The 15,484-nt window shown below is 52.0% G+C and overlaps 1 protein-coding gene and 2 long non-coding RNA genes across 11 annotated transcripts in view; 1 reads left to right on the top strand and 2 right to left on the bottom strand.

The window, feature by feature from the left end:
• The window catches only part of C19H6orf89 (chromosome 19 C6orf89 homolog), a 32,059-nt gene extending 23,795 nt beyond the window's left edge, over positions 1-8,264 (top strand). For 8 of the 9 annotated variants that reach the window (XM_052164617.1, XM_052164618.1, XM_052164623.1 and 5 more), the window contains 5 exons: positions 812-966; positions 1,079-1,218; positions 2,669-2,798; positions 5,061-5,184; positions 8,096-8,264. In XM_052164617.1, the coding sequence (XP_052020577.1) occupies positions 812-966; positions 1,079-1,218; positions 2,669-2,798; positions 5,061-5,184; positions 8,096-8,190 (644 nt within the window). In that variant the 3' untranslated portion in view covers positions 8,191-8,264. The remainder of the gene's footprint in view (positions 1-811; positions 967-1,078; positions 1,219-2,668; positions 2,799-5,060; positions 5,185-8,095) is intronic. The other variant, XM_052164625.1, reaches the window with a different exon arrangement.
• On the bottom strand, positions 5,259-8,098 carry LOC127670238 (uncharacterized). Its single transcript, XR_007974491.1, has 2 exons — positions 7,990-8,098; positions 5,259-6,780 (listed from the first exon to the last, which is right to left on the bottom strand). It is a non-coding gene; the product is annotated as an uncharacterized LOC127670238 (long non-coding RNA).
• A 367-nt stretch (positions 8,265-8,631) lies between the features above and the next one.
• Positions 8,632-13,341, bottom strand: LOC127670237 (uncharacterized). The gene is made up of 3 exons (XR_007974490.1): positions 13,037-13,341; positions 11,225-11,304; positions 8,632-10,736 (listed from the first exon to the last, which is right to left on the bottom strand). It is a non-coding gene; the product is annotated as an uncharacterized LOC127670237 (long non-coding RNA).
• Positions 13,342-15,484: the final 2,143 nt, after the last annotated feature.

Consider the following 15,484-nt stretch of genomic DNA (forward strand, 5'->3'; position numbering starts at 1 on the left):
ACCTGTGGGTGTGTTGCCTTTTTATTCTAGGATCCCTCTTCAGAACAATCTTATGAGACATTTTGGAAACAAACAGCTTTTAACATAGCACAGGAAGTAACAAATAATGCACTATGTTAGAACATGATAAAACAAGATAAAAGAGACTGTGGGTACAGGACCCCTCAGAGAAGTCAAGGAGGAGTGTCATGCAGCTAGTGCCACTTAAGCTTGTGTCTGGGTGGGACTCCTATTCTGACCATATTGCCATCCTTAGAATTGGAAGCAGCAATTGGTAGGAGCACATCCCTTGTGAGTTGAGGTGGAACGCTGTAGACGCTCTAGACAGAGGCAATTCACTGTGTCTCCATCCCTTCTGTCTTACCTCACTCTTCCTTTCCAAAGTCATCCTGGTCCCACCTACGTATGCATAAGAACTGAAGGTGCGGGCCACACCAGAATACATGTGTGTGTTCATGTATCAGGAGCCTCTTGACGTGGGGATGCCTGTGCACTGCCCCACCCTGTGCTGAAGATGGCAGACATGTCAGGTTAGAGACCAGGAGAACTGTGCAGCTGAATGCTTGCTGCAGCTGTGGTGGTCTGTGGAGGGGCTTGGTTTAGGAATGCATGTGTGTGTTGAGAGTCTTTCCACAAAGTGTAGAAAAGCATATGAAGAGAAGTGCCTCTCCTTCCCGGAAGCCTGCCCTCTGCATCTCCTCCCAGAGGTCTCCAGAGCAAAATGCTGCTCTCCTGTCTTCTCTTGGTCCTGGGCTACTGCGCTGACCACCTGTTCTTCTGTTCTTGTCTGCTCTCTGTCTCTTCCTCTCAGACTTTGACCCCTGGTCATCAAATAATTGTGAGCAGAATGAGTCAGAGTCCATCCCTGCCAACTGCACTGGCTGTGCCCAGATATTACCCCTCAAGGTCATGCTCCCAGAAGATACTCCGAAGAATTTTGAGAGACTCCGTCCTCTGGTAATCAAGGTAAGTAAGAAGCCAGGTTGTCCTACGGACAGCCTGCCCATAAAAGGTGGATCAAGCCCTGCAAAGCTGTGGTAACTAATAATGGTCTTTTTCTTCTTTCTGTGTCACTAAGACAGGACAGCCTTTGTTGTCTGTGGAGATGCAGAGTTTCTCATGTCAGTACCCTGAAGTCACAGAGGGCTTCACCGAGGGCTTTCTCACCAAGTGGTGGCGCTGCTTTCCCGAGAGGTGGTTCCCATTTCCTTACCCATGGTAAGTGTGGGAAGGGCCCTTGGCATGCATGGAGGGGAGGGGCAGGTGCTGTCAAGCTGTGAGAGCCAGTACCAGGTGGTCAGCTTACAGCAGTCCTTCAAGACAAGGACTGAAGCCCCAGTCGACCTACGTGGAGCACAGGGAGGGAGGGAACAGGGCGGCCACAGAAGGGCCCTGCTGTGCAGAAGCTCTTGGTCTTAGGTACTTTTCTAATGCTGTGATAAAATGCTGTGACCAAGCTGTTTATTTGGGCTTGCATTTCCAGGTGGAATAAGAGTTGATCTCCTGCACCAAGCAGAGTCTTTAAACTCTCAAAGTGACACAGCTTTAGCAAGGCCACACCTCCTAAGCCTCCTCAGAACAGTCCCAACAACTAAGGACCAAGTATTCAAACATATGAGTCAGTGGGGACATTCTCATCCAAACCATCTTGAGCCTGATGGCATCTGTTTAACTTTGTTCTAATGGAGAAGGCTCAGGAGGGTTGAGGCTGAAGATAAAGCACGACAGACACAATAACTGCATCCCATAGGATTCCCATCCCCACTGCACAGATCACGAAACTCAGAGAGGCTAAGTCGTGCCCTGGGCTCACGAGGAAGATTGAAACTGCTTAGCTTCCCAAGTCCTTCCTGTGTCCTGCAGGAAACAGGAGCCATTTATTAAGGCTGAGGCTCCCAGGAAGAGACAGCTGCCATGGAGAACTGGCTCAAAGGAAAAATTAAACCCCACCTGAGGGTTTTTGTTGGATAACTCATCTTTATTTTATGTATCTGAGTACACTGTAGCTGTCTTCAGACACCCCAGAAGAGGGCATCGGATCCTATTACAGATCAACCATGTGATTGCTGGGAATTGAACTCAGGATCTTTAGAAGAGCAGCCAGTGCTCTTAACTTCTGAGCCATTTCTCCAGCGCGCGCGCGCGCACGCGCGCACACACACACACACATACGTGCACACACACTTTTATTTTTTTAAGAGACAAGGCTTACCACATAGCCCTGACTATCCTGGAATTCACTGTCTAGACCAGGGTGGCCTCAAACTCATATAGATTCATCTGCCTCTGCCTCCCAAGTGCAGGGATTAAAGGTGTGTGCTACCATGTCCAACTACATAAGTAAAAAAAAAATTAATAATTGTTTAAAAAAGAGAGTGGCTGGGCAGTGGTGGCACACGCCTGTGATCCCAGCACTTGGGAGGCAGAGGCAGGCAGATTTCTGAGTTCGAGGCCAGCCTGGTCTACAGAGTGAGTTCCAGGACAGCCAGGGCTACACAGAGAAACCCTGTCTTGAAAAACAGAGAGAGAGAGAGAGAGAGAATGAGAATGAATGAAAAGGTAGAACCCAGCTCCTCCTCCCCTCTGCCCCCACCGCCATTTTCTGCCCCCACTCCACCCTCCTGCCATGGGCCAGCTGCTGACTTGTTTCTGTTTCGCGCCTTTCCAGGAGAAGACCTCTAAACAGATCACAGATTTTACGGGAACTTTTCCCTGTTTTTACCCAGCTTCCATTTCCAAAAGACTCCTCCTTAAACAAGTGCTTCCTGATCCAGCCGGAACCTGTGGTGGGTAGCAAGGTAAGACCTGGTAAGACGGGTCGGGAGGACCTGGATGCGTATGCAGAACGTCCCCACTTGGGGTATGGGCCATAGGATGAAGGCCTCCTCTGCATACAGACTATGCAGAGTGACTTAAGGTCTCCCCACTGCTGGCCTCTGGTTTGAGGCACATTGTCAGAAAGTCTGCCTGCAGATCTGTGTCCTGCTGCTTCTCCTTAAAGGAGTGTGAAGTTGGTCTGGCATCCCTGCCTCCAATCCGAAGGGAGACAGGCTGTCGGTGTGCGGTGTGCCATCACCGTCCCGGTCCCTTCTTCTTGTAAATCAAGAAATGTGGGGCTGGAGAGATGGTTCAGCGGTTAAGAGCACTGACTGCTCTTCCAAAGGTCCTGAGTTCAAATCCCAGCATCCACATGGTGGCTCACAACCATCCGTAATGAGATCTGATGCATTCTTTTGGTGTATCTGAAGACAGCAACAGTGTACTTAGATATAATAATAAATAAATCTTTAAAAAAAAAAAAAGAAAGAAAGAAAGAAATGTAACCCAAGAGAGAAGCCTTTTACCCAAATTCAGGAAGACTTTGAAAACCCCACCCACAAACAGCATCAAGGCAGAGACTAGGAGGGGCCAGCACTTGAGGCCTGGGGCTTCTGAATGGCACAGAGGCAAGCAGCTGGCCTGCTATCCCACCCTTTCCCAACGGTCAGGGCCAGGATGGGGAGAAGCCCTTGTATGTGGCTCTGTCTACTTTTGTCTGAGGGGTTTTGTTGTTGTTGTTGTTTTGAGTTGTATTCTTGAGAAAGGTTTCTGAATTTTGGCCGTTTTGAATAATTAAAGGGATGAAGTTTCCCACCTGTGGCCTTCTGCCAGCTCTGGTCTGTGTTAGCAACCTCCTGATGCTCCTTGTTTGGTCCAGACTTGCTGATGTGTCTTGAAAGAATGTAAAAGCCTATAAAACCCACGTTCTCACCTCAGACTCAGCACTTGGCCCGCTGTGTCCAGCTCAGGGCCCCAGTGTGACTTTGTTTTCATAATTAGGATAGAATTCTGGGCGAGGGACCTTATCTTGAGTTTTCGCACTTGAATTCTGAAGTGAATTTCTTCCCCTTGCTGAACACAGAGGAGTCCAGGCAGGGAGTCAGAGCGGCCATTCTGATGGTTATCGAAGCGATCTGGGCAGTGTTTTGAGAAGGGAGTGGCCCCAAAGACAGGGCTCCTGTGAGGCTGGCTTCTTAGAGCATGTGTGTCCCCACCCTGGTCCAAGCTTCTTTCCAGCGGACTGGCCTCACTGCTCCACCCTGTTGGCCTCCTCCCAGTCCCTGATCCCTGGCAAAGCCCAGGCCCAGAATCCCAGGGCAGTCTTGGCATAGAGAAGAAGCAGGGTCTGGCCAGCACTCCGCCCCACTCCCCTGTTCCTCAGCCTTGCCTAGGGCTGCCCCCCCACCTTCTTTCCATCCTGGGCATGAGGGGTATGGCCCGAGCCACTGAGCCTGTGAATGAGGGCTGCCCGCACCTGACTGTGGCCTTGCAGGGCTATATGCAGGACGACAGGACATGGACCTCCTGCCAGTATGGCTTCCTGCTCCGTTCAAGCCAGCTCAGGATAAGAGGTGGCCTCCTGTGCCCAGGTTGCTAGTGAGGTGGCTCCAAGTGGCTATGGAGACACACTTGGGAAGTGTGTGCTCCTGGCACTGAGGGTGTTGCTCAGGAAATCACACAGTTCCCCTTAAGGGCCTAAAGGCGGCTGGGGAGGCTTAGTGCTATGAACACTTCTGCCCGTGCACAAGACCCAGCCTCAGTCCCCAGCGCCCACTGGGCGGCTCCCAACGCCTGTGATCCCAGACCCAAGGATTCTGGCTTCTACTTTGGCCTCCAAGACTACCCACACATAGGGATACAGATAATTAAATTTTTAAAAAATGAAAATAAATAACTCATAGAAGAGATTTTATTCTGGTCTCAGTTCCAGGAGATGTCATGATTAGGAAAGACTAGTGTGTTTTGTCTTTTAGACGTAATAATAAAATCTGTTATTAATCATGTTTTCCTTATTGCTCAGCCAGCTCAGAAACTAAAGACCATATGAAAGGCCGTTTAGCACACCCCTTAATCCCAGCACCAGGAGGGAGAAGCAGAACTGTGTGAGTTCAGGGCCAACCTAGTCTACATAAAGCTCCAGGATAGACAGACAGTCTGAAAGGAAAAAGCTGTCGTTGTAAAGGGTTTTGTCTGCTCACTACCTGCTCTCTCTTCTTTCTCCTGTGCCCACTCTACTCCAGATGCATAAGGTGCATGAGCTGTTTACCGTTGGCAGTGGGGAAGCCATGCTGCATCTCACCCCTCCCTTCCAGTGCCGAAGACACTGTCAGTCCGTGGCCATGCCGATAGAGTCTGGGGATGTTGGTATGTGGGCTCCCAGGAGGACAGAGACAGTATTTCTGAGTGTCAGACGTTGCCTTCAAGTAGGTTCTGTCCAGTTGAATCAGAAATAACATTTTATTAACAGAGTCGATATGTTGACTTAGAACCGCTAAGGTGGCACAGGGGACGTGTGCACAGACAGCATTGAGAGTGATGATGTCTGCTGGCCACAGCCACTTCAAGGTAGAAGGGATTCTTGGAGTTGTTTAGAGTAATTCATCATTTCATAGATGACGGAGTTGAGATGAGTCACATGACCTTCCATCACAGCAGGCAGCCTGAAGTCTCTGCCTCACAAGGCAGGCCAGGGCAGAGCCAAGGCCAGGCAGGACAGAGGAAACCTTTATACCTGTTGTACAAATTAGACAGTGTGAGGTGAAGGAACCCCACCCAGACTCTCAGCATGACCCACCCCTGATTCTGACTCCATGTTTCCCAGTCAGTGTCCTCAGAGTCTATCCCAGAGTCAGTCAGTTGCCAGAAGCCCTCTCGGCAGAACAAAGGTGGCAGCAACTGCCCTGCTTGTGCTGTCTCACAGGACCTGGTAAGGTCTGGAGCCCCTGCCGAGCCGAGGCCACTTCTAGTTGGGTCCTTTGAGCACTGGCCATCAGAAGTCCTAAGATGCTCAGAAAGCTGTCACCTCAGTGAAGGCCAGGAGCTGATGCTGTGCCAGGCTGTGCTCCAGGCCCCAGAGCCTTTGCTTTAGGGTGGGGATGGGAAGTGTGGCTAGGACCGAGCAATAGTACTGGGTCCTGCTGGTCTGGGCCAACCACTCGAAACTGTGATAGCAGTGGGTGTGATGGAAACAGGGGGCCCTGTTGCCTGAAGTGGGGGACCTTATGTTGAGGGTGGCCATTACAGAAAATGGGGTTGGAAATGTGTGATCTCTCTGTCTTGTCCTCTACAAATACCAGTGTTCAGACAACTACAGAAGCACTTTAAATATTCCCAGTTCCAGACTACCTGGTCCCACAGCATCCATAATGCCCGTTACAGGGTTTGAAGAGAGGTGTCTGACAGCCAGCCACCAAGGAAGCATCCATAGGCAGAGCCTGGATGGATAGCCATGTGCTCAGCACAGAAGAGGGTGGACACTGAGGAAAAGAACAAGCCTGGGGGAGTGGGGGAGTGGTTGGCACCCAGACCCCTGGTCGGAATGCAGGCGATGAGTCAGGACTGGAGTCAGACCGCAGGGTATAGCACAGCCACCCCGCTTACAGACAGTTCTGGGACACTGACTATTATTTATTTCTGTTTTTATTTTTTACCAAAATATTCTTTAACCTGGAAGTGGAGGGGAGGAATTATAGATCACAGGGAACTCAGGAGTGGAGACATTATCAAAGTTGCCAAGTGTTAGGCACTGCAGCAGCTGTCACAGCACAGTCTCAGTAAGAGCACGTGACTGTTCTTCAGTCACCAAGTAATGGCGAGTGCCTGCTCTGCACACTTAGCTTCTAGACAGGTACCAGCTGCTGCATCCCGACACTCCATCAATGTCTAACCTTGTGCTTCTAGACAGGTACCAGCTGCTGTGTCCCGGACACACTCAGATCAATGTCTAACCTTGTGCTATATCTAAAAGAAAAAGCCAGAGATGATTTTAATTACAACTTTGAACACATGGTCTTGTTGTGTAGTCTGGCTGACCTGGTGTCACCATGTAGCCCAGGCTGGGGTCACACTTATAGGAGTCCTGCCTCAGTCTCAGGGCTGGTGTCACAGGTGTGGGCACCTGCTCCAGCTCCCACGTGTACTTACTTACTTAACTTACTTTGGGTCTTTTTGAGATGGGGTCTGGCTGCGGAATCATGGCTGGCCTCAAACCAGAAGACTTCCCACCTTGGTCTTACGTGTGTGAGGAATACAGGTGTAGCCCCACACTCAGCAAGAGACCCACCCTTCTCCATGTGCAAGACAGTACTGTGGACCACAGGCTCAGTGCTGGGTGACAGCAGCGAGTCACCATCCTCACACATTCAGATCGTGTGAGCTTTCTAAGTTCACATCGTTCATGACCTCATAGATAGACACGGGAACATTCTGAGAAGGCCCAGGCACCCGGCTTTCTGAGTCAGGACTTGGAACCAGCTGTCTTCATGCACAGTGGGCAGGTATACAAGGGTCTGCAGCGGGGGAAGGCCTGTGGGGGCCTTCTTTCTCAGAGTTCCTTCAGGACAGTGTTTACAGAGCACATGGAAAATGCTGACTTAAGTTTATCTGTGTGTGCTCTAGTAAAGTCATCTTAGAAATAACATCCCACTCCTGACAGAACACATCCTGTCTTGCTAAAAAGCATAGGATAGGGGGCTGGACAGAGGGCTCAGCGGTTAAGAGCACTGACTGCTCTTCCAGAGGTCCTGAGTTCAAATCCCAACAACCACATGGTGGCTCACAACCATCTGTATTGGGATCTGATGCCTTCTGGTGTGTCTGAAGGCAGCTAAAGTGAACTTACATACATACAATAAACAAATTAATCTTAAAAAAAAAAAGCATAAAATAAAGCCAGACCCGGGCACAGTGATACCCCTGAAATCCTAGCATTCAAAAGGCTGAGGCAAGGAGGATTCTGGCCTAGTCTACACAACAGAAACCTATCATATACACACACTCCAAACACACCCTGAGAGCTTTCCTCAAAACAAGCTGCTTTGTGACCAGACAAACTGTGACTCAGTTGCTCATAACAGGGTAGGGAGAAGATATCTGCATTTAGAGTCTTTTTGTTTTGTTTTGTTTTGAATATCAGCTCACAGAGAATTAGTACGAGCAAGGAATTCTTACTTAGGTTTTGGAGAGCCCAGAGACCTTAGACCCCTGTCTCTGTGGCTCTGTCCCGCAGTCCCACTCCCAGCCATTCACTGCTTTCCTGTCGCTGTTTTCCTCCAAGGCTATGCCGGTGCTGCCCACTGGAAGGTCCACATTGTAGCCAGAGGGGTCCAGCCTTTGGTCATCTGCGACGGAACCACTCTCTCAGAACTGTAGGAGACAACTGCTTGGAGTCCTGAAAGCCGGGCTGAAAAGAGTGCGGAGCGGGGAATAAAAACACTGAAACACTCTCCGTGGGTTGGCTGCTTAGTTACCTGCCCTGGACACTTCGGCAGTTGGCTGTATGCTAAGACAGTGGCTTGGGTCTAGTCATCTTTCTGTCTCTAGATTCCTCGGGAAGGATCGGAGGCTGGCCAAGACTATCCTCTCCCAGGCCTTTGGACTCCAAGGTATTGGAAATAGGCTGGTGGCTCTGTGATGTGTGTGGACGTGGTTCTGCTGCCGTCCTAGTGGTGGAGGGCAGCAGTAGGTCCTGATACTGTTTGTCCACTCTTCCTTGCCACATCACCCTGTACTTGGTGGGAAAGCCATGGCTGGCTTTAATTACTACGGTTTGACAGGGAGAGTGGATTTGGAACCAGTGGGGGAAGGGGATCAGATAGCTGGAACTGCGTGGTTAAAGGCGCCTGCTGGCACCAGGTGTCCTGGTGCACACCTTTAACCCCAGTACTTGGGAGGCAGTTGCATATCTTTATGAGTTCTAGGCTAACCTGGTCTCCATAGTGAGTTCCTGGTCTGCCGGGTGTTACATAGTGAGACCCTGTCTCAACACCGCCCACCACTCCCCCACCTTAATCTCAGGATGTAGCTCAGAGATAGAGTGCTTCCCTGACACTGTGTGAGCCCTGAGTGAAGTCATCAGCATCTCGAAAAGGAGAAGGACAGTGCGTGTCTTACACGATGTCCATGGCTCCTGAGTTTTTACGATGGATGCTGGAGACTGGGTTACAGTTCAAGTCTTACTAAATCCTGGTTCCCTCCCACACTGCCATCAGATTGTTTTCTCAGAAGTTCAGCCTCCCCCGAGCTGGCCAGTGCGCTCTCTGCTAAGGCCTTTGTCAAATGCTGCTGCGCCCCACCCCCTTCAGAAGGAATGAGTTAGAATAGCTGGCTGGCGGAGGGAGACAGGAGGGCACCTCCCTGAGTTTGATCTTTAGGCCTGACTTTCTACAGAGATAGTTGTCAGCAGCCTCAAAGCTGATGTAAATGGTCAAGGAGGAGCAGCAGAGCCCAAGTGTTTGCTGTCGGGTGTGCAGCTCGCCTCATGGCCCTCTGCCCTGCTGGTTTGGGGTTTTTTTGTTTTGTTTTGTTTTGTTTTGTTTTGTTTTGTTTTTTTGTACCAAGACAAGGTGAGATGTTGGTTTAGTCAAGATGTGGGGGTGTCCTAACTAGTATTCTGCCGCACTGACTGCTCCTCCGTGGTGTGCTTTTGGGGTGTCCTTATCAAACAGTGCAAATAAGAATGGTCTGCCCTCTGGTTTTGTTTTGTTCCTTTTTAGACAGGATCTTGATGTGTGGCTCTGGCTAGCCTCGAACTCGTGTAGATTCAGATTGGCCTCAAACTCACAGATGCACCTGTGTCCCCAGTGCTGAAAAGTAAAGACACCATTGCACCCAGGCCCATCTCCCTTCTTACTCATCCTTTATTGACGTGACTAGGTACTCGTCCCTCATAAAGATGGACCAAAAACATTGAGTGGCCTCTGGCTCCAAACTGCAGAAGTCAGAGGGCTGCACAGGTCTAGAGGCCAAGATGGCCAGTGGGGTGAAGGCCAGTGGGGTGGAAGTCGTGACCCCCTTGGGGTCCTCTCTGCCCTTGGAGGGGCCTTGTACCTCTTCCCAGCCCTCATTCCCTTGCATCTCATAACAGCAGTGGGGAGCATGAGTGCGGTTAACCAAAGAGGGTGCTGGGAGGTGGCTGGGGTGGTTGTGGTTTGTGAAAGGCAAGCCTTCACAAAGCTCAGCGTGGAAGGGCTCGGAGCCTCTTCAGGCTCAAGTCGGAACTGCACCTGGGGAGCTTCCCCCCACCCCCACCCCCGAAAGAATGGACCCTTTGTGTGGCCCTCGGAGGAGAAACAAGCCTTTGTACACATGAAAGTCCCACTGCTAAGCAGTTAGGATTTCAGAGGTTGTACGTCAAGAGGATCAAGCAGAGGTCAGCCCTGAGCTTCCAGGGCTCTTCCCCTCATGCATGCAGAGCCGGGTCTCACACACACACACACACACACACACACACACACACACACACACACACGGGCTTGGGCCCCCAGAGCCTGCTGAAATGGGGTTGCTACCACTGGGGCTCTGAGGAGGCCTAGAGGTGAAGTGCAGGGTCACTGTCTCAGCCTGGGAGTTACCCTGTGTTCTTCCCCTGTGTGACTCCATGTTTAAATGCAAAACTTGAAAACTAAGAAAACCTTGCCTGTATTGACCTTAAGGGCACCTGGGAAGCCCCAAAGTCCCAGGCTGCTCTGCAGTGCAGCAGAGAAGATCAGAGAGCAGCCCAGGCATTTGTGTGAGCTTCAGCTGAGACCCCCAGTGGGTGCGGTTAAGAGAAATCCTCAGAGGCTTTTCCACTCGTAACTACTACATAGAAGTCACCTCAGGGACTTGTGCAGGAAGGACTGAGGGCTGCCAGTGGGCTTTCTCCAGCCAGCTGAGGCCTGGAGACAAGCAACAAAGGATCCTCTGCGTGCCCGGTGCTGTGGGAAAGAGGGTGAGGGGCGAGGTGAGGAACTGAGGTGGGCAGGACCAGTGTAGCTGCCTCACCTCAAGTGCCAGTAGGAACCAGCAGTGCGGCTCCAGGAAGATGGTATTGCCACTAAACAGGTTAATGACATGTTTACTAGGCAGTGGCATGGCCAGCTCTGTGTGAGTTGGGCTCATTCTCTGTGGGACTCCAGGCTCTAGATTGGCTCTCTGGGGAGGCAGGGATTGTGAACCAGCTTGAAGCATTTGCGTCCAAGTACCCAGAGCTCACACAGTCAGCTCTGAATGGACACCACAGCTGTGGCAGTTTATGGAAGAGCCAGGGATTGCCCTCACCCCACTCTGGGTTTTATTAAGGAGGAGAGGGAGTGACCTGTGACACTCACCAATTTGGTGCGATTCAGAGCAAATTTGGGTGTGGGCTTGCTTATTTGTTTGAGACAGGACCTCCTTATGTAGCCCTGGCTGGCCTGGAACTTACTGTGTAGAACAAGCTGGCTTTAAATCATAGAGATCCTCGTGTCTCTGCCTCCCAAGCACTGGAGTTGTATGGTTTGTCTCCTAAAAGACAAACAAAAAATAACATCCCAAGTCATTCTGGCCTCCCAAGCACCTGGAGATGGAGATGCTATCCTTCAACCATAGTCTGTCCTGAAGTCAATCCCCACTTCACAAGGAAGGAAACTGAGGCTAAAACAGGAAACTACCAACAGGTGGGCAGGCGGTTCCACCCAGGGAGAGTGCTCTTAGGCTGTGGGCGTGGCCCGCCGCTGGAGTGGGAGACTGTGACCAGGAAGGGCAGCAGGCAGGAGCCCAGGGGAAGGGCAAGCTGGAGGTGCGAACCTCCGGGATCTTTATCAGTCCTCCCCACCTGCCCCTCCCCATCTGAGAACTTCTTTCTTTTTTCTTTTCTTTTTAACCACATGAAGCTGGAACACAACTGTGTCCAGCCGCTTTCCCATCACTGCCTTTCCAGATGTGTGTCCAGCTCCAGCTGTGGGTCCCCTTGGAGTTGCATCACTTGTTTTTCAGTTCCCAACCTTCTGGTCCCTTCTTCCAAAGCCCAGCAGAGGCCCCAGGGTCGAATCCATTGCTCTGAAAGCCAGTGTCGGTTTCCTTCCTTCCCCACAGGTGACCTCAGCCTGGTCCCTGTGGCCTGGATGTGCTCAGCCCATCGCGGCCGCCGCAGCAACCTTCAAGGGTCGGTGCCTCCTTGCCCAGCCAAAGCCAGGGAGTGGGGGAAGGGAAGGGGCTCAGCCACCACCCAGCTGGAGACTAAAGAGATGCTCTTGAATGGTACTTCAGAACCCATGCTTGCCCAAGGGGACACAGTAGGTGCTTATGGAGACTGCCCTGCGGAGAATGAAACATGGGGCTCTGGGCAGGCAGCCAGTCTCACCTAGACTCCAGGCAGCTCCTCCCAGAAAAGATACCAGAGAGACAGACGGACAGGTGCTCACTCTGCGCCCAAGCCAGCTTGCCTGGGCACAGTGTGACTTCAAGTTCTGGGCTCTGGACAGAGAAGCCCTCCAGCCAGCTTGTGGGCAGGCGGGCGGGCAGGCAGGCGGGCAGGCAGGCGGGCGGGCGGTCCAGGCCCCTCAGCCGTCTGGGTTCCTTGCCTTGCATAATTTCAGCATTAGTGCTAACTACATCTGTCATTTTCCTCCCCCTCCCCCTCCGGAGAATGGAATGTCCAGACTCCTGAAGCCCAGCTGGGGTCAAAGAATGGTTACATAACCAGGCAGAGACCCTCCCTCCCGCCTCGCCTCTCTCGGGCCTGTCAGTCAGGCAATGGTCACTAGTCCAAGAGCCAGGGCTGCCAGCACCCTGCAGAGAAGAGGACCCCACCCGCCCGTGTTTTGAGTTTCAGACAAATTGGGAAGTCAGAACATCTGCTTTGCACCAAGTTTTACCTCATTACACCACAGCCACTCTGGGGTGGGGTCCTCCTGGACAGCCATCCTTACTCTCTCCACAGCTTCCCTCCCTCAAGCTGCCCCGGGTGCAGGACCCAGCGGCCATGGGCATTTCCAGAGAAGCCTGCCTCATAAGGCAACTTTGTTCCGTAGTTCTCCACACAAAGGCACCCACAATGGCCTTCTACCCCTCCTTCCCTGTCTCCCTGACTCCCCGTGGAAAGACCAACAACAGATGCCCAGAGCACGGGAGAAAAGGCACAAGTAGCCAAGGATGCCCCAAACATAGCCTCTTCCTGCTATCCTCAGGGAGCACTGTAATCTAGAAAATGAAGCTGCGGCATGTGTGTGGGCCGTGTGAGGAGAGGGACACCTACCCGTCCTGGCCACGAGGGCGCACAGGTGACCATGTGCAGTGCAGTGTGCGCTGTAATTCCGTTCGCTACAACTCGGAGACGCAGAGAGTGGGTGTGAATTGAGGTTCCATGTAATGGAACTTTTACTTCTTTGCAATTAAAAGTCTGTACGTTGCTGGTAAGAAGGAACCTGTTCTTGGTGTGCTTTAATCTTCCCGTTTCCTCTCTTCCCCAGAAAGTGGGTGGCGGCGAGTGGGCCCTTGAGGCAGGTCTGGGACACTGTACACTAGGGCCTCTGGTCCTCCCTCTCCCTCCCCCCTCCTCTCCCCCCCCCCCACACTTCAGATCTTTTCACTGTTTCCTTCCTGGGCTCCCCCCACAGTCATGAGGGGGGAGGGGCGTGGCTTTATCATATATGGGTTCTTTTTTTTATTATTTTTATTTTTTTAGTGAGAGAAGGGTTCTCATGTAAACTAGGCTGGCCTCGAACTCCGTATGTAGCTAACATCACGCCATCCTGTGTCCACTCTCAGAGAACTGAGATTACAGTCAGGTGCTATGATGGAAACCAAGGCTCACACAGTTGTCAGGTGAGCCACTTGTACTCAGCCCGGCAGCCCTCACTCTCCTTCTTTCTCACGGTTAACTGTGGTGTGGCTGTGCCTGGTTTATCCAGACGTGCTGCTGCTGTGTGTGTGTGTGGGGGGGGGGAAGCAGGGCCCTTCGAGCAAGCCTTTGCATTATACACTGAATTATACACTGAGAAGCTGGTGCTAAGGATTTATTTGCACGAAGTGAGTGTGATTGCTCATTACCACCCTAATGTTCGCCCGTCACGAGTCACTGAACCCCAGAGGCTTAACTCATTTGCCTGCTCAGAGTTAAACATTTTAGCACCTCTGCCCCCAGTTGGGGGGGGGGGCATCTGGTTCATGTTGAAGGGAAGTGAGGTAGTGAGATAGCCCAGTTGTTCCCAGTGCTATCCTTAGCTCCAGAGCATTTGAGTGACTTGGGAATCCTCCCTCCCTCCTATCTCCCTCCTCCCTAGGGTTCTCACCCTCACCACTCCCTCCCAAGGCCTCTACCCTACTACTAGGATCTCAGGACTGAGGAAGCGGTGAGCCTTCCCTTTGCCCTGCCCTTGGGTTTTCCCTGTCTTCCTCACACATTGCCCGGGAGAGCTCCCCTTAGTGCACCTCCCCTTGCTCGGTGCCTCTCCTTCCTCCAGCCTGCATGGCAGCGCACAGCACAGCACTCCTGAGGCCAGCCCTGGGTAGTACCCCAGTGCCCAGAGCACATCCCTGTCCTCGGAGCCCCTCCCTTGCCATGCCCACCGTGCACCTGGCCACCTCCCAGGGCTCCTCTCCTCCTGCTCTGCCCAGGGCCACATCCTCAGGCCCTGCCCCACTGCTAAGCCACTAACTAAGGCTTCCTCTGATCACTGGTGTGCTCCTCTGTGCGCTTCCCACCACCCCAGTTCTCACTTCAGCCAGCAAGCTGCCACCGCCGTCTCTCTAGGGCACAAGTGCCATCCATGGCCAGCCTCTGTCTTCTTCCCCTTCCCATCATCCTAAACTGCTGTGCTCACCTCTGCTGGAACCCCTTGTGGTTCCTGGAAACATCCAGACTGAGCTTTTAGTCTTTATGAAGTTCTCTTTTTAGAGCAGTTTTTAGGTTCACAGAAAGATCAAGGGGAAGACAGGTAGTTCACATGTACACACACACACACAGCCTTCCCGCCTCCCAACACCCAGCACCAGACCAGAACAGCCCTTAGACCCATGAGCCTGGGTTGGCCCGTCATTTCCACCATAGACTGCAGTCTACCCCAGGTTCCCCACTGCATGGGTCTGAGCAAGCATAGCTCATGCGCAGCATTGTAGTCCTGCACGGTACATGGGGGGGGGGGGTTGTTGTCATTTGTTTTGGTTTTTGGGACAGGGTCTTTCTTTTGTTGTTGTTTTGTTTGTTTGTTTGGATTTGTTTTTTTCAAGACAGGTTTCTCTGTGTAGCCCTGGCTGTCCTGGAACTCACTCTGTAGACCAGGCTGGCCTCGAACTCAGAAATCCGCCTGCCTCTGCTTCCCAAGTGCTGGGATTACAGGCATGGGCCACCACTGCCCGGCTGGGACAAGGTCTTTCTACATAGCCCTGACTTTTCTGAAAGTCACTATGGTAGACCAGGCTGGCCTCTAGATCACAGAGATTGCCTGCCTCTGCTGGGACTAAAGGCGTGTATCACTACACCTGGCACAGGCCATGTAAGTAGACTTTGGGGTCAGATCTATTTATCTATCTACCTTCCCCGATCCCTGGCTCCTGGAAACATCCCCACCCACCCACCCACCCACCCCACTATCTGGGCTAGCCTTTCCCAGAGTGCTGTGTATAGGGTCATCATACAGCACTCAGCTTTCAGACCGCCTTCGTGGTAGACACAACCATGATCCTTCTGCACCTCAGTCTGGGA

The sequence above is a fragment of the Apodemus sylvaticus genome, chromosome 19, assembly GCF_947179515.1.
Source record: "Apodemus sylvaticus chromosome 19, mApoSyl1.1, whole genome shotgun sequence".
Taxonomy (NCBI): domain Eukaryota; kingdom Metazoa; phylum Chordata; class Mammalia; order Rodentia; family Muridae; genus Apodemus; species Apodemus sylvaticus.